General features: G+C 39.5%; 1 protein-coding gene across 1 annotated transcript in view; it reads right to left on the reverse strand.

Annotated features, from left to right (window-relative positions):
• CRYBG1 (crystallin beta-gamma domain containing 1) overlaps positions 1–22,621 on the reverse strand; it is a 162,629-nt gene that overhangs the window by 77,380 nt on the left and 62,628 nt on the right. The window contains exon 2 of the mRNA XM_036414920.2: positions 20,392–20,530. Within this exon, the coding sequence (XP_036270813.1) occupies positions 20,392–20,530 (139 nt within the window). The remainder of the gene's footprint in view (positions 1–20,391; positions 20,531–22,621) is intronic.

The following is a 22,621-nucleotide window of genomic DNA, read 5'->3' on the forward strand; positions in this document are numbered from 1 at the left end:
TTTAAAAAGTTCCTTTTAACAGTAAGCCAGGAAAACATGGCTCAAAAGTAAAGCTGCTGTCAGTATTCAAAGTAGGAGGCATGTGGAGCTTACGTGTGTTCTATCAGATTAATACGTTTGGGTAGAACATACTTGATGTGGGCACCCTTCCCATTGGTCTGTGCTCTGTCAAATGCCAACTGTCCTTACAGATGCACAGCCCAAACCTTCAGGCGCTGCCCCACGTGGCAATTACTTTCAGCACAAGATTTTAGAATTCAGTGTGTGCACCAGTTTCTAGATTGCAGCTGTCACCAGCCCCGTCCCAAACCACAGTTAAACTGGTTTTATTGCATTACAATCATAATTGGAATTAAGCTGTAGAAGGAGAGATAAGACAGATCTAATCTTCTTGGACATACAAGAAAATATATCCACACTCATTATTTTCTTTCTCGTGTTTGTATGCCCTCATTAATGAGGCAGTCTCCCAGGTGCACAGAGCTCACCTGGAGGACAGCATATCCTGTGATCTAAACCTCGGGGAGCAGAAGTGGAAACCATCGACGCCCCTCCACAGTGTGTCTCCCAGGGCAGACGGCTACATCCCAGTTCAGGGGCCCAGTCCTGGCACTGGGCTGTTGTGGGGCTCACCCCCACCACATCCCCACCCTCCCCCAGGGAGGACAGCCACGTCTCCTTTTTTGCAGAGGGACTGGAACTTCTAAGAGGTTCCCTTGCTCTCAGGGGAGGGGACTGGTGCCATGGCACACCCTTTCCACATGGTCTGGTGCCCTGCTCTGGACCAACTGAAAAGAGAATGAAAAGCCTTTTCAGACTCGAGATCCTTCTACAGGAAGGAAACCTTCACACCCACTTCTGATGAGCCCCATAAAAATGGCTCCCGCTCAGCTGAGGAACAGAGAGAGACTTCAGGACAAGCTTGGCAGAAAAACATTTGCCAGCAGAGCAAGGGTCTGAAGGAAGGGTGGGGCCACAAAAACACCCATTGCCCCTCCCTCTTTTTTACTTTTCTGGTTACTATTTGGTCCCACCTCAGATCACCAGGGATGACGGAGAGTGAGAAGCTAAAATGCAAATGAAGCCTAATTTGAGAGAATCTGTGCTATAATTCATGAACTATAATTTGAAATCCAACCTCAATTTGTTATCTAAAATGAAGTAGACTGAACAGGACTAACTTAGAAGCCATGACTCACTGCTTCGGCTGCATTTGAAATTGCAGCTCCTCGAACTAAGCAGAACGTTCGGTCAGGAAGCACCGTTTAAATGAACATTCACCACATCCTGAAATCACAGAGTGAACCTCAGATCCACTTCATCCATTTCTGCCTCTAAACCTCCTCTTCCTGAACATTCCGTACAGACAGAATGCATTTATCTTTAGTAATACAAATAGGTCGAAGCAATGATCAGAAAGATGTCATTTTTGTGGCTTTGGGATTACAATTGGAGAAATGCCAAAAATAATTGCAGAAGTGGCTGAACTGATCTTAAAGAAGATAGAATGATCTGCATAATTATGCCTATAGGCCAGGGTGCCTTCCTGAATAAATACCTTTTTTTGTTGAACTGTCTAATAATAATACTTTGTTGAATTATCTAAGAATAATAATAATACTTGCCTAATAACAGTAAGAATATTCCACTAAATTTACTTGTGGGGGGTGGTATTCCAAAAGCTTTATCTGTAAAAAACACCCTTAATCCCCATAACCCAATAAGGCAGATGAGTAAACTGAAGCACAGAAACACTTATTAACTAGCCTAAGGTCTTACAGCTATCAAGTGGCAGAACTTGGATTTGAATCTGAGCTGATGTGACTCCAGAAGGCATGCTTTTAACCATTCATCACACTGTTTCTCAGCCTTTTCAAAAGTGCTTGCACTTTTCCATAAGAAGTTGGCCTCACTTTCTGTTCCTCATGGGCAGTCCCTAAAAAATTCACAGAAGAAATACTATGCATTAAATCACATCTACAGCCTAACTAATTTTTTTAAAAAATATATTTTATTGATATTTCACAGAGAGGAGGAAGGGAGAGAGATAGAGAGCTAGAAACGTCGATGAGAGAGAAACATCGACCAGCTGCCTCTTGCACACCCCTACTGGGGATGTGCCCGCAACCAAGGTACATGCCCTTGACCGGAATCGAACCTGGGACCTTTCAGTCCGCAGACCAACGCTCTACCACTGAGCCAAACCGGCTTCGGCCAGCCTAACTAATTTTTAATGGCGATTTATAGGAGAGGGGGAAATATAATTACATACTGATGACCTAAATTTATAATTCACCATCAGCATTTTAAAAAATCTCCTCCTCAAGTTTCCCATGAATTAATCATAGATAAATCCATAGCTCGGCATTCTTTGGTGTCTTAGCCACCAGGATACTCAACTAGAGAGTCTGACTCACGTGTATTTGAAATCCACTTTATGAAATGCTCTTTCAATGTTAGGTCTAACCCACATAATTATAGAATGTTAGAGCTGAAAAGAGCCTTGGAGTTTTAGAATTTAATCTCCTTAAGGGAGCTGTCCAGGGATATAGGAGTTGCACCATGCCTTAGAGCCATATCAGGAGAACAAGCTCACAGATTTCTCAGGATCCAATGCCTTTCTCCACTTTACCACGATGCCTGCCCCTCATTTTATATTTAAAAGAAAAGTAACATGTTTTCATTACTTGGGGCTAGGACACTTCTGTAAACTCTGTGCAGACAAGGTTACTAAAGTTATATTCCACTGGCTGAATTTTGGAAATATACCTGATCTACTTGAAATACGTACGAGTTAGATGGTACTTACCTTTTCTTCATTTAGAAAAGCAGATGGGTGCTAGATTAAAATGCTAGATTATCCTGTCTTTCTTATGAACTATTTTTTGGGGGGTAACAAAATAGTTGATGTGGGAAAAATCCCAGCCAAAAACTGAAATGAGTTCATCAATCTAGGCAATAGTCATCAATGACTGCTAAAGCAAGTAAAATGCTTTATAAAGGTGGGTCAGGATAATAACCTTAATCTTTACATCATAAAAAAGAGACCTTATATACATTGTAATAGTATAAAGCATAAATTTGTATAGCATCACTCAGGAAATGTTCTCACCAAAAATAATCCAATCAAGATCAAATTATCAGTTTACTATTTACCAGTAAGTACTGGGATAGAGGAAAGTGTCAAGTCCCACCAAGAGGATAAAACCAAACAAAGTTAGAATATGGAAAATTCTACAGAAAAAAAAAGTGACCTAATTTCTTCAACAAATTAATGGCAAGAAAAATAAAAGAGGGTTAGTGTGTCTCAGTTGGTTGGAGCATCTTCCCGTGTACTTGAAGGTCATGGGTTCTCTACCTCTCTGTCTCTGTCTCTGTCTCTGTCTCCCATCCTTTTTCTCTGAAATTTTCTTTTTAAAAGAGGGAAGAGGAACAGTGACAGATTACAAGTGGTTTAAGAGACACACTAACCAAGTGCACAGATTTGGTTGGTTTTGATCCCAATTCCAATGAACCAACAGTAAAAATGAGATTGAGATAACCAGAAATTAGAACACTGGATATTTGATAATGGTAAGTAATTATCAATGATTTCTTTAGTATAGTGATGGTTTCCTGGTTGTTTTGTTGTTGTTGTGTACTTTTCATTTATTAGCAATACATACTGATATTTCAATGGAAGAAGAGATATGCTTGAGCTTAGTTTAATAGACTTTATATTTTAGAAAAGTTTTAGATTTACAGAAAAATTGAGAAGATAGTAAAGAGATTTTCCATATATGCCACATCCAGTTTTCCTTATTAACATCTTACCTTACAGTGAATGAACCAATATTGATACATTATCATTAACTAAAGTGCATATTTTATTCAACTTCAGATAACCTAATATTCTTTCTCTGTTTCAGGATCACCCCAAGACACCATGTACATTTAGTTGCCATGCCTTCTCAGACTCTTCTTGGCTGTGAGAATTTCTCAAACTTTCCCTGGTTTGATGACCTTGACAGTTTTGAGAAGTACTAATCAGATATTTTGTAGAATGAACCATATTGTAATTTGTCTGGTGTTCTCATGACTAGATTGGAGATATGGATTTTGGGGAAGAAGACGACAGAAGCCAATGTGATTTTCATCAAATTATATCAAGGGTACATATATCAACATAATTTATGAGTGTTGATGTTGATCTTGGCAGTGTCTGTCAAATATCTCCACTATAAAGTTACTCTTTTATCCTTTGGACTCACTTCAAGCCTACTTACTTCTCCGTTATACATTTAATGAGTATTGTTAGCTAATTTCCAAACAGAACTAATTGAAACACTAAATATTTTTCAAGTTTTTTAAAAGTAGATAATGACAAAAGTAAGAAAATAGTAAGTAATAAGAAGGAAACTTCTAGGAAAAATTAATAAAACTAACACAGAAGTGACAATTTACTATAACAGCAGGTAGAACATATTCATCAATAAGTTCTGAGAAATTACTGTATTTCCATTAAAAAACTGTTATCCATAATAACCATGCTTCATCAATAAGAAGCTAAACAATGTTTAGCATATTCTACTTATAAAACAGAAAGATAAATAAACATGTATTTAGACAGCTTTTATTCAAAGCAGTAACATTTTTAGTTTTTAACCTATAAGATGGACATTAAGTCATCTATAAACTCAGATGTATAAACAGCTCACGTTACAAGGTTCCAAACAGCAAAGTATTGCAGTTCAGCTATAGACATCCAGTCCTCCAAAATGTTTTAAGTGATTTATATTTCCTCAGAAACATACATTTACTTTTCACAAGACTCTCTGACTTAAAAGTAAATATACAGGCAGTCCTCAGGTTATGTCAGACTCGATGTACGTCATTTCGTGGTTATGTTGCCATTTCCCATTTATTTATTTTTTAAAAAGTGCCAAAACCGGTTTGGCTCAGTGGTAGAGCGTTGGTCTGCGGACTGAAAGGTCCCAGGTTTGATTCCGGGCAAGGGCATGTACATTGGTTGCAGGCACATCCCCGGTAGGAGGTGTGCAGGAGGCAGCTGGTCAATGTTTCTCTCTCATCGACATTTCTAGCTCTCTATCTCTCTCCCTTCCTCTCTGTAAAATATCAATAAAATATATTAAAAAATAAAAAATAAAAAAACTTCCATCATTTCGACATATGTACATATGTGCTTTATGTTTTTTATTATTTACTAGAGGCCTGGTGCACAAAAGTCATGCACGGGGAGGAGGGGGTGAAGGGGGGAAGGGTCGCCTCACCTTCTCCAATCCGGGACCCCTTGGGGGATGTCCAACTGGCAGTTTAAACCAGCAGTCAGACATCCCTCTCACAATCCAGGCCTGCTGACTCCTAACTGCTCACCTGCCTGCCTTTCTGATTGACCCTAACTGCCCCCCCAGCCAGCCTGGTCACACCCAACTCTCTCTCCCTGCCAGCTTGGTCATTTCACACAGCCTGCTGTTCAGTCCTCAATCCAGTTGTTTTGGTCATGATGACCCCTGGGTTTTTATATATTAGGATTTACCACAAGTAAAGGTCAGAAATTATTATTTTTCTTTTAATTTATTTTTAACATTTCACTTCATTACTGTGAGTGACGTAGGTGCTTTGTAGGTGGGTTCCAATTTAAGGCGAAAATCGCGTTACATTGTGCCATAGGAACAGATCTCCGACATAATCCGAGGACCTACTATAGCTCAAAAAAATTAATTCCTACACTAATAAATCTCTGAAGGAAAAATACTACTTGACTTATAACTAAAGATGTAAAGCAGGTATTAGCTTACACTTGCACAATTTTTCATATAATACAGTGATTGTCTTTCCCTGCAAAAGAGGAGCTAAAGCCATAGTGATATGCCTAGTGTTCAGTGAGTACATCTTTTGCTTTAGAATATGCTGATTCAGTGACCTTTTTATTGGTCAACCCAATCTGTTGGAAAAAATGTTTTGAGTTACTATTAAACTTCTCTCCCCGAATCAGACCAAAGTTGAGAGACAGGGGGCAAAATAGTCTTATCTTTTTTGTCTATTCTATTATCTATTTTTTTATTTTATTTTATTCTATGCCTTTTGTCCGAGGGACACAAATACAGAGGCTCTTTTTCTTTTATGATTTTTTTTTACAGAGAGGAAGAGAGAGGGATAGAGAGTTAGAAACATCGATGAGAGAGAATCATCGATCAGCTGCCTCTTGCACACCCCCTACTGGGGATGTGCCCGCAACCAAGGTACATGGCTTTGACCAGAATTGAACCCGGGACCTTTCAGTCCGCAGGCTGACGTTCTATCCACTGAGCCAAACAGGTTTTGGCGGAGAGGGAAATATCAATGATGAGAGAGAATCATTGGCTGCCTCCTGCACACCCCCTACTGAAAACTGAGCCTGCAATCCAGGCATGTGCCCTTGATTGGAATCGAACCAGGGACCCTTCAGTCTGCAGGCTGATGCTCTAGCCACTGAGACAAACTGGTTAGGGCTCTTTTTCTTTTATGAGTGTCTGGCATAAAGAGTGCTTAATAGGGCTAAAACATGCTCTGGAAAGGGGGGAGGCTTGGATAATTGCAATAGCCCGGAGGTTGCCTCTAGGCGGACCCATACCCCACCTGCCACCTGGCTGTTAGTGCACAGACTCCTTGAGAGACTAACTTGCATTTAAGAGATTGTGTCAAGCACTCTTCTAGGAAGACTCTTCTTGGAGTATGGTGTTCCAGGAATTAACCCCTCGGTACTTCTTTACCTACCTGGTGCAGAAAGGCTTCTGGCTGACTTGAATAATTTATAGTGAAGTCTAAAACAGCTATGATCTTGTAGAAATGCGAATGACAGAAACCAGATCAGCATTACCTATCAGTGGATTGGGCAGGTGCCTCTGACATGCCTGCAAAGAAGACCCATACATTGATGTTATGGTGTGTTCTCTCTGTCTTCTTAGCTCTTTGTTCTGCCATTCTGGGTGCTGGATACTTCCTTTAAGGAAGGGATTAGTCTGCATTTTGCTTAATAGGATTTACCGGAAACCTTCTGTAAGGGGAGGCCAAGTTACATGTTCAGCCCTGCTCCTTGAAGATCCTTCAGACCGAAGAGACATCCACAAAAAAGCCAAATTTAGGTAACTTCTCTCTGTAGGCTAGAAATCATATGCTGCCTTTCCCTTCTGGTTTACCACGCCATACTCCCCCTTTCTTCCTAGTCCCTCTCCTCCGGCCTCCAACCACACCAAGCGGGGAGGGAGCAGTCTCCTTTCATGTAGAAAACCACAAGGGTGAGACTGGAGTCCTGCAAGAACAACATGCATTTGGATCATTCCCATTTGGCTGTCTACAATAACATATTATATTGATTCAACAGTGCAGGAAAGCCAAGCTCAGGCTGAGAGTCAGGAACTCCAGGGTTCTTTATCGAGCCCAGCAACACACAGCTTGGAGTCCAGGCACTAACACCTTTGCTTTTTCCTTGTTTACAAAACAGAGATAATGAAACCAACTCAGGAGCTCATGTTTGAGCTAATTAATGATTGCACAGTGCTAAGTATAAAGACGCTTTGTGGTTTGGGCAGCTAATTCGTCCCTGTAAGAGTGACATGTATTAATTATACTGTGAGGACCCAGTCTGATTCACTAGACCCACCCTGTTTCATTTTTATGATTATATATTTACTTTAGGGTTTCCCTATGTAGACTGCATGTTTTTAATATTTCTATTTCTTGTTTGATTTCTCTGGGTGTGTGTTACAGGGTATGGTGTTAACCAGGCTGTGCTGGACAGGCTGGAAAGGAGTGACTACACCAATACCCTGGGAACCAAAAGGAAGCTCCCTGTCCCTGAGGAAAACCAGGCACTGGGCCTGGCAGCCTGGTGCTCAACAGGGGTCCTGCACCTTCCCCAGCAGCACCAGTGACAGCCTACTGTCTATACACGGAGGCTCCATGGGCCTTGAGGTGGAGATGCCTAAGCTGTTTGTTACAAAACTGGTTCCTAACCTAAAAAAATACTGACTCTCTGTTACGTAATTTTTTTTTCTTTTAATGCCATTAATTGGGACAGTGGATGAGAAGTTTGTGGCATAAGGAAACAAGCAGGTTTTGGACTTGGCTGCTTAGGAAACATTGTAGGAATTGTTAATCCCAACAATTACAAAACTGTAGAATAGAGAGCAATGTCCTATACTTGTTGGGTCAAGTTGAAATTAATAAATCAAGCCAAATTAAGAAAACTGGCAAGCTGTTGAATACCTACTAAGTATTAAGTTGCCATTGAGAAATAAAATAGTTAAGGAAATCAAGTTGAAAATAAAAGATACAGAGAAACATTCATCTATTCATTCAACAAACATTTTTATTATTTAAAAATATATATATTTTTTTATTTCAGAGAGGAAGGAAGAGAAAGAAATATCATTGATGAGAGATAATCATTGATTGGCTGCCTCCTGCCCACCCCCCACAGGGGATCCAGCTCACAACCTGGGCATGTGCCCTGACCAGGGATCAAACTCTGACCTCCTGGTTCATTGATTGACACTCAACCACTGAGACATGGGGCTGGGACAACAAACATTTATTGAATACCTAATATGTGGCAGACTTTGTACTACCGTGTTTCCCTGAAAATAAGACATCCTCCGAAAATAAGACCTACTTACAGGTTTCCTTCTGAGTGAAATATAAGGCATCCCCCCGAAAATAAGACACCCCTCCTAGGCCAAACATGAGAGATTTGGTCCACTGATTCTAAAAGAAATGGAGTCACAACAAATTCACCAGGAAATTCAGGAATTGGATTGTTATGATGATGTTCCAGAGGATGATGACATGATTGTCATTGAATAAATGAGTAAATTCTTGATACTGTAGGATTCACAGTTTGTCTGGTTTGTGTTGACAACTACCGTACTACCGAACCATATACAGGTAATAAATTTCCTTTATTTTCATTTAACAATAAATGTGTACCGTATTCTTCTTCATGGAAAAATAAGACATCCCCTAAGACAAATAAAACCTAGCACATCTTTGGGAGCAAAAATTAATGTAAGTCACTGTCTTATTTTCGGGGAAACAGGGTAGGAATGGGGATACAACAGTGAACAAAAGACAAAAATCTCTGCTTCATGGAGTTTACGTTGCAAGGGAGAAAGACAAGCAATAAACAAACAAAGAAGCAGGAAAATATAAAGTAATATGTACCATGAAGATAATTCATGTAGGTTGAGGTGATCACGACTGAGTGGCGTTTCTGAAAAGGTGTCATTAAAGCTAAGCTGTGAAGGACAAGAAGTGCATTTCACCCTAGCAAACGGGTAGTGCCAAATTCTCAGGCAAGAAAGAGTTGGCATGTTTAAGTAACTGCTGGGGCAGAGCAGGGGGCAGGTGGTGAGTTAGGTAAGGACAAGGGCCAGCTCACAAAGGGCTGTGGACTGGCATAACAACTGGGGATTTCTCTTGTGTAATGGGAAACCATTGGAGAGTTACAAGCAGAGAAATAGTAGCGTCTGATTTATATCTTTAAAAGATGAACTCAGCTGCTCTATGCAAAGTCATAGGAATAAGAGCTCAAAAGAAGTGGGGGAGGCAGGCCCTCAAGAATCTGTTGCCGTAGAGCAGTTCTGAGCTTCCACAGTCCTGGGAAATTATATGCTCATTACTGGGAAAACTAATAGCAAATGATGATTTTGTGTGCATCTTTTTATTATTACCATTATAATTAACTTCAAAGAGGAAGGGAGAGGGAGAGATAGAAACATCAATGATGAGAGTCATTGATGTGATGCCTTCTGCATGCCCCACACGGGGATCAAGCCTACAACCCAGGCATATGCCCTGACTCGGAGTCAAACCATGATCTCTTGGTTCATAGGTTGATGCTCAACCACTGAGCAATGCCGGCTGGGCTTGTGTGTATCATTTTATGTGCCACATCTACATGCCTGCGAGGAGAGTAAAATAATATTCCATTTTTGTGGGCTGGGAAATTTTAGATCACATTGAACAAAAATAAGGATGAGAGTCCTGGCCAAACAAACTTTGCACACATCTGGATTACAGATTTATATTGTTTAACTCATCTTTTTCCTTTTCTTTTTTTCCCCTTTTCTTTTCTTTTTTCCTCTTTTCTTTTCTTTTTTCTTTTCTTTCTTTCTTTTTTCCTTTCTTCCTTTCTTCTTTCCTTTCTTCCTTTCTTCCTTTTTTCCCCTTTCTTCCTTTCTTCATTTCTTTCCTTCTTTCTTCATTTGGTCCTTTTCGACAGCCATCTGTTTCGTGGTTAATTCTTATCATACTTTTGTCAGTGCTTACTCCAAAACTCCACTCTTTTCAATCACCAATTCTCCCTGTGGCCCATTTTTTGGGAAGGAGTAACTGTATTTCTTTCTCTACAAAGAAGAGTGTTAAGTTCTCATTCTGATACTTCCCCTTCGTTTGAGAATGTATCTCTCCTCCTCTCTAAAACTAATGATCCACCTGAGCTCAAGATCCACCTCTCAACCAGGTTCTACTCCTAAATTATTCCCTCCTTCTGAAGTGTTTCATTCATTGTAAGACTCTCATTGTATATTCAACCCCTCACTGACACTCTCCATTATGTATGACTTTGTAAGACCTTTCACTGGCGCTCTTCTCTAAACTTACTACAGACCCACAATCCTTCAGGAAAGCCACTGGAGCCAGAGTATTTTTTTTTTAATTTTTTTTAAACTTTCTCTTAAAAAAAAAAGTATATATATATATATATATATATATATATATATATATATATTTGATTTTTTTACAGAGAGGAAGACAGAGGGATAGAGAGTTAGAAACATCGATGAGAGAGAATCATTGATCAGCCTCTTGTACACCCCGTACTGGAAATGTGCCCACAACCAAGGTACATGCCCTTGACTGGAATCGAACCTGGGACCCTTCAGTCCTCAGGCTGACACTCTGTTCACTGGGCCAAACCGGTTTCGGCCAGAGTATTTTAAAAGTAAGAACTTTCAGATTTTGGAAAGGTAATAAATAGGATATACCATACTATATTAATATTTCTATAGCAAATATGTATGACAGTTCACTCTGAGAGAGAAAATTAAAGATTATGCATTGTCTCCTAAGAGTTCAGGTCAAATTTGGTGAACAAATGAGTTTTGATGTCAATTTACACACAAAAAAAGAAAAAAGAAATAAAAGAAAGAAGGAAGGTACAAAGGAAGGAAAGTAGAAGGAAGGGGAATAAAGAAAGAAAGACTCTGAAAGTTTTCAGATTCTAATTCGTTCTGATGAGATCTCAAATCTATTTCTCCATACTGTTCTCTCTGTCGATCTAAAACTTTATACCCAGTTTTCAAGTTACAACTTCAATGTCAACATTTTCTTAAAAGAACAAATCAAATTTTCCTTTTGGAAAACTTCATTTGTCATCAGGAACACCATTTTTCTAGCTTCCTAAACTAAAATCCTTAAAATATTTTCATTCCATCCCCTTTCCCTTACATGTCATTTATCATCAGATCTTTTGCCTTCAGCCCACGCTACAGCCTCTACCTTACACAAGCCCATATTGTTTTTTCTTTTTATTGGGGAGACATTGGTTAATAAAATTATATAGGTTTCAGGGGTACAATTCTATAGTACACCATCTGTGTTCTGTATTATGTGATCAGCATCCCAAGCCTGTGTTGTTTTAATAGCCTTTGGGGCAGTCTGAGACTCCACTCTGTGCGCATTCATAGCTTTCTATTTCCCTATACCCACCCACCCTTCCATCACACCAGAATTATCAATGCCACTGCCTCTGAATTATTTCATTCATCATAAATGCTTCTTTTCAAGACCTTACAAATTCTTTGTCTGCATTTAAAATTGAATCCTGCCCTGGCCAGGTGGCTCAGTTGGTTGGTGCGACAACCCATGCACCAAGGGGTTGCAGCTTCAATTCCTGGGTTGCGGTTTGGTTCCCAGTTGGGGAGCCTATGGGAGGCAACTGATTGATGTTTCTTTCTCTCTCTCTCTCTCTCTCTCTCTCTCTCTCTCTCTCTCTCTCTCTCTCTCACACACACACACACACACACACACACACACACACACATCAATATCCTTGGGTGAGGATTAAAAAAAAAAAATTGAATCCCACCCCACACAGATTCCTGAAAAAATTCTACTTCCTAAGGCTCCCTTTTGTATCATTCTAACCAAGCATATTCCACTTTAGTTAATTTATCCTCTTACACGTTCACCTATTACCTTGATTCTGATGCCTTTCTTAATTATAAGATCGAATAACAATATAATATCAAATGAAATTGATACATGGTGCCTTACTTTTCAGTATTAAATAAAGTTAGTTTGTCATTTTTTTTTAGGCTTGTCTTTGAGTAAGTTGGTACTTTGTATGATTTAGTGCATGTCCCATAATCCTCCTTTCACTCGCTTCTATTTTTGCTGAAAAGAGAAACTCCCAAGGTACCTCATTAGCAAACACTAAATGAATAAATAAGCAGTACATGCACCAAACATAAGGAACAAAGGATAAGCCACTGGCAGGATGTTTGCACTAAAACTGCAGAAGCACTGGGGACTCTCAATGTGCTCTGAATGAATGCTGAGTGCATTGGTATCTGAATTCCTTCCCTCATTTTGTGTACTTTGACCTTCTAGTACTTCCTTTTATCCTGTAATCTACCTACTCATTCCTTCATTACTAGTTAATCTTAAAAATATGTGATGCTTCATTTAGTACTTTAGAGGACAGTCAATGCACATTTACTCACAACTTTGAAAATATTTGTTGTTAAAAAAAGAAAGAAGAAAAGATAGTTCATCCCACAATCAGCAAGCAAAATAGAAGGTCAGAAAATCAGTTTATTCAACTACTCACCTCTCAATAATTCCGACTTAAATATCATTCTATTCAGTGACTTTATAAATGACCAGAAGGAAGTGATCAAGAATATCCTCATCAGATTTATTGATGAAACAAGATATTCAAGGTTTCTAAATGCTTGGAAAACTATGAATAAATTTTAAAACAATTCATTATTGTGAAGAGTGATTCTTCACACTAAAGGAAATTCAATAGGAACAAGCAGCTTCCTCAGGTTTAAAGATGTATAGATAAGTTGGCTAAATAAAAAATAGAGAGAAAAAGCCTGCATTGGTGGGGGAGGATGAGGAAGGGGGAAGCGATGCACATGTAAATAATAAGTTAATGAGAGCAATGTGATAGAAGTTTCTTTTTTAAAGGCAGTATGATAAAAATATTAATGAAATATTACATAGTTAGAGATACTAGAGGTGGAAGAACATTGTATGAAATCTTGTCTGGTTGTTTTCGTGATTATTTTCAGCAGTAAAACTTGTTTTCAAAAGAAATTATACACAGTTCAGCCAGAAGTAGAAAAGAGAAACCAGTGAGCTTCTCTGAGTGAAGACATGGCCTGAAGCTCAGGAGCCTGAGTTCCTGCCCCTTCAGCTGCCCATTCATCCCTGTTTCTTGTTGCAGCCACAGAAAATCCCTTGGCTCCACAGCACCCAGCAGGAGCCATCTTCACTTGCATATACTTCGTTAGTTAAGCTCTGACCAATTACAAAAACAAACAAACAAACAAAAACCCCAAAACTAAACAACAAAAACAACCATTTAATACTCAGAAAAACAAAAAAGGTATCTAAGTGAGTATATTCATAAATAGTGCCCAGAATACCTTACTAACATGGCATTCGCACTGTATAATAGTACTAACAGATACTGATTCACAATCATGTGCCTCATGCTCAAATATTATTAAAGAGACATGGGGCAAGTCAATGATTCAGAAAGATTCTCTCAGCAAAGACTTACCTCAGAATCCCGGTCATGGTACCTGTTTCTGGAATTTTCATTTCTACTCCTGGAGTCAGGACACCTATTCCGAGAGTCAACACTCCTGCTGCGGTTGTTGGCACAGCCATGACACCTGCCACAGCCACACCTACAGCAGGTCTGACCCCCCATTGAAGTTCTGCGTTGGACAAGTCTTCGGATTTTCCTCAAGACAGAATAATAACTATTGCAGAAGGACTAGAGTGTCCAGAGCTACATATGCAACCAGATATGGTTCCAATTGGCTCAGATGTCATCAGAGTCCAGTCAGAGGTCTCTGTTCTTGGCAAGAAGGGATCTCTAATGAGGGGTTTCACCAAAACCAATATTCTATTATAATTAGGAAAAAACCCTTCATTGTTTCAAAGGAAGTCAAGCCCCTCATTGTTCATCTCTCCAGCCAAAAGGTAGATCTGATCCTCTCCTGATGTCTTCTGGAAAACAAATGAGCATCACTGGCCAGCTTCCTCTTTATTATGGGGATGATGTCACAGAGCTTTAATTCCTCCCTGTACTGCATTAGCTAGTAGGAATTCAGCTTGATATATAAGGATGTCAAAGAACAAGAACAGTAATTACTACTTATGAAGAGCTTTGTAGATGCCCTGAGCTTCCCCATCATAGGTGATCCCTCCCAGCAGGACAGGCATGCTGGTCAGGATGATTCCCACATGGGCATTCCTAAAAGAAATGGATCTCATACCATAATCAATAAAGAAATAAAAGAAAAAAGAAAGAAATGGATCTCTCTTGACTAGAGCTGGAAACAGAATCTCAGAGGCCTTCATTGAAATGTTTTCAGTCTGGGATGCTTTGAGTCTAAGACTGTTGGAAATATGTTTAATAGTAAGTGCAGGAAATTCACTTGAACAAAGGGACTGAAAGATATGCAGGAACTGGGGTGGGTGAGAGGAAAAGGCATTTCAGTTACTCTTTGGAGGCCTTCCTTTATCTCCATTGTATGAGTGACCAAAAAAAAAAAAAAAAATGACTTCAAAAGTCCCTCTGCTCCCCATCTCCTCTGACTCTCCCCTCTAGTACAGAAGCATTTTGGTTTTTCACTACTTAATAGTTCCTCGCTCCCACACACAACCACACAACAAATTTAAACCCTGCTTGAATATCAGAACACTAAATTATTTAAAAAGAAAAAGAATAGAAAGAAGATAAAAATGTCCCATATAAAAACACATTTTTATCAATTATGAATACCAATGATTATCACGATATCTTCAACAAGATAAAGCAACCCAATACAAAAATAAGCAAAGAACATACAAAGATAATTCATTGAAGAAAATACAAATGTCCAATAAACATAAAGAGTTCAACCTCACTCTTAATTGAAGAACTGCAAATTTAAACAATGATATACCAAGAGATTGGCAAAATGAAAAAGATTGATTATATATAATATTCATAAAGTGGGAAGAAAATAGGCACACTTATTCACTTTTACTGGGATCTTAGGTTGACAAAACATTTTAATGGGCAATTTGATAGTACCATAACCGTAACACTTAAAAATAAATGTGCTTTTCATTCAGCTAATTCAATTTCTAGGGAATTTATCCCAAAGAAAAAATGACCTCCCCAACCATAAAGATAGCATCCTTTATAAAAAATAAAATAAAAGAAGGTGGAAACAACTTAAATGTCCATAAAGATTGGTAAACTATATAAAAGTACACTCATCACATTACACATTTGAAATTCTAAGCAGCAAATCAAAAGAGGCATATTTATAGATACTGACCTGGAAAGATAATCACAAATATTGTTTATTAAAAAAACAAGTTAGAGAATTATAGGTGGTGTATGATCCCTTTGGCAGCATAAATGGACTCTGTTTATGTTAATGTATAAGAAAAAAAGTCTGAAAGGACAGACACCAAACTACCTTCAAAGGTGAAGAGAAGATGTAAACTTATGTTGTGTATGCTTTAGGATTGTTGGAAATTTTTGCAGCAAGCAAATAATATTTGGAAGAGAAACTAACAAATATATTACTAGACTCCTTTAAAAAACTCACAAAATCCTATCATAGACAAGCCTTCTAGTTTGGGTAAATACAGGAAATGGACTGGCTGACATATATTTATATGTTCATTTATATATATGTAAATAAACAGGACCCACAGTCACTACCTCCAAGAAAGACAACACAAGCACTTGGGGTGGAAAGAAAAACAAATCACTCATTGATTTCCTGCTACAACCCTGTAATGATGCTACCTTCAAATGCAAAGTATCACCAATGGATACAGAGAACATGGCTATACAGAGGCAATCAATCTTTTTCTTACAAGGCCAGACCTACATTTATGAGAAAAACAACTGGTATACCATATCCTGTTGTGTGTAATGCCAGACTTCGGATATCAAAGCAATATTCTCCAGCCTATAGAATGCCCAACTTGTGAGATCTCATATGCAGAAATGACACCTCTTGCTGCATCCAATAATACTAGGAAGGAAATTTGGAAATCAATATGGAAAGTGTTGAGCTCAAGGGACATCCAAGGCAAGTAGCAGCACAAAAAGGATCGTGAAAAACTTTTTGAGTTCACAAAGAAAGAGCAGTTTGAGCAAGATTTTAAAGGATGAGTAGAAATTCACAGGTAAACAAAATGTGGAAAGATCCTATGGGCATGGGAAAGGTATAAGCAAAGGCAGTAGATGAATATGTTAAGAAAACTTGGGAACAATAGTATCCACTCAGGCGATGCAATCAGGACTGACATAGTTTACAGCAAATTGGAGAATCATAAAAAAAAAATTACACAAGCATATCTAACCCATTTCAACTTAACTTTAATCCCAACAGACTTTAAATCATATCTATGCACTTCTCCACCTTCAAAAAATTTTTGAATTCTTCACATGGCTCAAAATTCAAAATATAAAAACAGAAAAAGTGCAAAGTAAAAAGTCTCTCTCCCACCTGTGTTCCCCATCTGCCAATGTCCTCCTGCCCCACCAAGTAATTATTGTTCGTTTTCCCTGTATTCTTTTGTAGTTTCTTAATGCATTTACAAAGATAAATATACATATAGAGTATATTCTAATGCTCTACTTTTACACACAATATAACATGCTATACATTTCCCCCTCCCTAAGAGTTTAGTCTTTTAGATCAGCACTGATAGAGCATAGATTCCTGCCATGCAGATGGTTCTGGAAAAGGCTCAGTAATTGATGCTTGATGGAAAATCTACCTGTGTGAATAGGACAGGTCCTGGGCAGGAGGGGGTTAAGGAGAGTGTGCGAGAAATCACGGTGAGATCTAGCTGATGATCAAAACAGAGATTTGCAAAAAGATACATCCAAGGGCTCAGCATCTCAAAGCACAACATCACATGGCACCAAGCAATATAAAATAAAGTACCACTAGGAAGGTGGGATGTAGAGTTTAAATGGATGGATAATCCTAGTAAGTCCTTTAGGGAAGTCCTATTGGGAAGGTCCAACCTTTTAATAAGTAATGCCTCAGTGTCTGGTCTAGGGTTGGAGGTTAGACTTCAGGATTTTGAAAGTTCTGCTTCTTGCATGATGCTTTTAAAACTGTACTTGGTGAGATCAGCAGCCTGGTGACCTGAGACAATTTGTAAGCTCAGCGACCAATGTTCATGTACTGTGTCCTAGGCCAGCCCAACAGTGGGAGAAGACACAATATTATGCCCCTTGAGATGAGGCAGGAGTTGGGGTGGTGGTGAATGAGACTGAGGCCTCTTAAGTAGTTCATGATTTGAACTTGGCCTGGTGTAAGGCTGGGAATTGAACATTCAGTGTGGAATAGAAGCTAGAGAGAGAGAGAAAAGGGAGAAATGATGGAAGTGGGAAGGGAAGTAGAGGTATATCACCTCTCCAGGTGGCCAACCACCTAGGAAACATGAAAAATAAAAATGTTAGAAAATGTGTGTGGTTTTTTTCCTCTTTGCCATTTCAATAAAATGCTTGTCAAATTGAATTGTTATTCTTATTGACTAAACTAGAATATCCAGGCAGGAATTTGGAAAATGCTCCACCTTGACAACTACAAGATTAACTGGGCAATGAGAAACTGGCAAAGGTGGTTGAGGTAGAAACATCTCTGAGGTGTTTTGATAATTTGTCAGCCTGAAGGAATGTGAAAGGAATTTTAACAACATGTTAAACAAATATAACAACATAAAATGTATAGAACAAATGTAGAGAGTGAACAAATTCTGATTGTCCAAGGAAAGGCAAATTGCTTAACTTTAATACAAATACATAATTTAACATTCATTTAAATAAATAGATATAACTTAGAGGCTAGATCAGCTCAGGAATCTTAAGAATTTGTGGCCTTCTACATGGGAAAGACTCAAAGGGTGTTCCTGATATAAGTGCCTAGTAGACCTGCTGAATCTCACAGGAAATGACAGGCTCATTGTGGAGAGTGGACTAAGAGAAGGGTGCTTTTGAAAGTATGGGAGCTACCCTGGCACTCACAGTAGGCACGAACTACCCAGAATCTAAGAAGAGTTAACATTAGTTTCCCAATAGTTCTGGCCATGCTGGTGGCGTGTGGATCTTGCACTTCTGAGAATGGTCCAGGTAGACCTCTCAGCCATGATCTCAACAGACATAAAGATGAGCACACATCAATAGGGGTGATGGGGTCTGTCCTACAGCCTCTTCCTTTCAGTCCTAGTAGAATATGCAAATGAGAAAGATCAAGAGAGCTGGAGGCCAGAGAGCCCAGTGTGAAGGAGGGATGATGGAGGGGGAGAAAGGGGAGAGAGAGAGAGAGAGAGAGAGAGAGAGAGAGAGAGAGAGAGAGAGAGAGAGAGAGAGAGAGAAGGAGACAACAGGCAGAGCCAGAAGAGGACCCCGGAGCCAGCTCTTCCTGCTGTGATATTTGACCATTTCTGAATGGGAAGGCAAGGTATAGGTATGCCTGGCTGACCCGTTTCAGGTGACACTTGGAGACACTGTAGCTAGAATGACATTCTGCCTGTGTTTGCTCCCTTCTTCGAGTTCCTGCCCTACTTCTATCTGCTCTGGCTCCACCTACACTGGGTTCCCTGTCCACCTGCTTCTGGCTCCAATCCTGTGCCTTTACCACCGGTACCAACTGGCCTCCTTCCTTCTCCCTGCCAGTCTTCATAGCACTGACTCTGGCTTAGCCTGGCGGCCTCTCCAGGGCTCTTCAACTACATCCTGGGAGAGCGAGCCAGGGTTAAGGGACTATGTCTAGATGGGATATTAGTACCGTGAAAAAAACACAGCCACTGTTAGGCTACAAACTAAAGGAAAGGGCACCGCAGACCCCTCATTGCCATCCCTCTCAGGGAATTTAGTTTGGCCCCAAGTCTAAATGCTACCATCAGTTGTTACCTGGTCTTCAGTAAATATTATAGGATACTTAATGGCATGTTACTCGAAGAATTATTTTTATTTTAAGTTATTAAAGGGAAATGTGGGAGACAACTTAAAACTCTACCTGAGGCCAGTAATTATACTTATCAGGTGTTTTTCTAGTTACAAACTATTTCTTAAAAAGAAAGAAATACAAAATGCGAAACCAATTTGACAGTGAGAATAAATTACAGTACGCCAGGTTATTTATATTTTTAATTTAATTTTTTAATTTTAACATTTTATACAATTTAACTTTATATTTCTGGCTCTCTGATTGATGTTTCACTATTGTGAGTTAGGAAGCATTCTCTGTTGAATTTTCCCTACACAATTTGGCATGTTCTAATATAAAATATAAGCTAATAATCTCATCATGTCCATTTTTCTTACTGTTTTTCATCAGCTTGGGGAGAGCACTTCTTTTAAACCAATATAATTAAGTCAGAATTTGCTATGCAAACATCTAGATATTAAGAAGTAAACTACTGTCCTGGATAGTATAGTTCTATGGTTAGAGTGTCAACTCTTGCACCAAAGGTTCATGGGTTTGATTCCCAGTCAAGAGTACATACCTTGGTTGCAGGTCTGATCCCCAGCCCCAGGTGGGACATGTGCAGGAGGCAACCAGTTGAGCTTTCTCTCTCTCTCTCTCTCTCTCTCTCTCTCTCTCTCTCTCTCTCAGCCTCCCTCCCTTCCATTTCCACTCTCTCTAAAAAGACAATAAAAAAAATATCTTCGGGTGAGGATTCACAACAACAAAAAGAAGAAATAACACTGATATAACCACAATTCTAAATGCCTTACAATAGGAAGTAGTAAAAATGCTTTTCATGGGAAAGAACCACTAATTCCAACGATTGATGCCATCCTACTTTGTATAGCTTCTAATTAAAGCACAGCCTGTATAAAAGGAAAAAGGCAAGAAAAGGTGACCGTGACAACGAGGAAGAACACCTGAAGACAGCAAAGAGCAAAGATTCAAACTCATCCCTTCAGATGCCTTATCTATTATCATGGGGCTTTGATATGATGTATTTTTACCACTCTTTTTAAATATGTGTTTTTCAATAAGACAGAGGTTTACTTCAGTATTTTAATTCATTAACGTGTTTATTCCCAGATGCCAAATGTTGAAAATGAAGCCTTACCTTTTTAAGCAATCTGGACTCTGCAGATAGAGGACCAGGCACCTCACTGGTCGTGTGAAAGAACTGGGATTCCCCACCGTGCGATGTAAACTCATGGTGTTCTTGAGCCACCTGTCCTTCATCTACTGTGCCCAAAGCTCTGTAAAGAGTGGAGACACAGTTATGTCAATAACCCATCTAGAACGTTGAAAACTCAAGAAACCCAAAGACATATTTCTTCGTGTATACAGCTGACCCTGGAACAACACAGTTTGAACTAATATGAAGATTTTTTTCATTATGGTTGGCCCTCTATACCCGTGGGATTTGCATCCATGGATTCAGCCAACCGCCAATCAAAAGCAGTGATTTTCATCATCACTTGGGAGTCTGGGGATGCGGAGAGCCAATTGTAAGCACTATTCGATGTCACTTTATATAAGGAACTTAAGTATCTATGAATTCTGATATCCAAAAGAAATCCTGGAATCAATGCCCCAGGGATTCTGAGGTCCAACTGTAGTTAAGTTTTCAGGGAATCAAAAGTTATATGTGAATTTTCGAGTGCACCGAGGCCAGTCTCCCTAATCCCTATATTGTTCAAGTGTCAACTGAATTTCCAATCAGTCGGAATTAGGAATCATTCTTCAAAACTTACACAGAATTATAGATAATTTGGTTCTCTCACAACACATTTATAAACAAACCTTGATGACTTCACCATGTGGCTAACAGAATTCTTTTTTTTTTTTAAACAGAATTCTTTTAAATCCAATGCAGAAAACAAATTAGGCATAAATAGGTAAATAATAAGAGAGAGGCAAATTTTGACATGAAAGCAATCCAATTTAATTTTATGATTTCTTGGTTGTTCTATTATTGACTTTAGCCTCAGCATGTTGAATACAGGAAGTCTGCAGCCCTTCTGATTTGGGGGATAAACCAACAAGACAGCATGCTATCCAAAGTCAGTTCCATATGCTAGGGGTGATGATGAAAGGTAGGTTTTGTTACTCAACCAACTGAAAAAGGGGCGGGGCGGGGGGGGGAGGGGACACAATTACAGGTAGTCCAGGGAAGGTCCTTGCTTCACCCCATAATTCTGAAACAGGAAATGCTGAGTGTTGTGGTACAGCCAATAACTTCTGACCTCCCTTGGGGGGAGGGGGGGAACAGGAGGAGGAAGTGGTGGCTGATGTTCCTTTCCTCCTGACCCAGATCCAGGCAGTGTAGCTGCGCACCTAGTCAACAGGTGCCATTTATGCAAAGTCGGCTGCAGGAGTCGGTAGGGAGGGCAAGAAAGTCCACGGGAGGGCTGAGCGGGCTTCTCACAGGCAGAGCTTGACTTCAGGGTAGCTTCTCACCCACCCCCCAGATGTGCAGGCCAGCCAGGAGCATTTTCTAGCTCCTCTCTAGTGTCGGACACAGAACTCCTACTCATAGCAAACTTGTTGCACAAGTCCATCTATTGAAGCACAATCTTCACAAAACATTATACAGAATCAATAGGCCCAGAATCATGCTGAGTTAACATTTAAAACAGTATCTAGCATTCATTCTTTCAGAAGGCATCTGTAGATCTCCTACTAGATGCCTACATCAAAGTACATAGGGGAGAGCAAACCCACTCCCTGTCCTCAAGGACACGAAGGTCTTGTAGACATAAAGGCCCATTAAGGGGGCAGCAATATTTTTCATTCTGAATAATAGTTTCCTGCTGGGGTTCTTTTCCCAGCCTTACAAAGGGTTCAGCATTCTAGAGAAATGGGCTGCGCATAGATGATTAAAGAGTCCGGAGAAGAAAGATAATTTTGAAGGCATTGGGGGTCAGAGGATCTTCAGCAGAAAGAGCTAGAAGACTCCTTCCTTGTCTAGGACCCCATGCTTTTATTTAACACAATTTGTCCTAAGGTAAGGTGGAGACAATACACTTCAAAGGGTAGAGTATCAAAGGATATACAGAAGCATTGTCAGTTTGGTGTTCAACTGTTCAGGTGTTTGGCCAACAGGAGGCAATAAAATGCCTGAGCTGTCTGGCAACAGCTCAGGTTTGGGGGAAGTGCCCTTTAGCCATTTCCAACAGGTAAACTACATATGTGGCTCACCCTTGTTGAGCCTCCCAAGACCCATCAACCTTTTGATGGAACTCTTGTAATTATTACATGCTGGAATTAATTCCCGGCAGTTTCCTATGGATCGAGACATAGATAACTCTTCCTTGCCTAAAAACCAACCTTCATAAGTGTTTGTA

Source organism: Pipistrellus kuhlii, unplaced genomic scaffold, assembly GCF_014108245.1.
Source record: "Pipistrellus kuhlii isolate mPipKuh1 unplaced genomic scaffold, mPipKuh1.p scaffold_m20_p_5, whole genome shotgun sequence".
NCBI classification, from domain to species: domain Eukaryota; kingdom Metazoa; phylum Chordata; class Mammalia; order Chiroptera; family Vespertilionidae; genus Pipistrellus; species Pipistrellus kuhlii.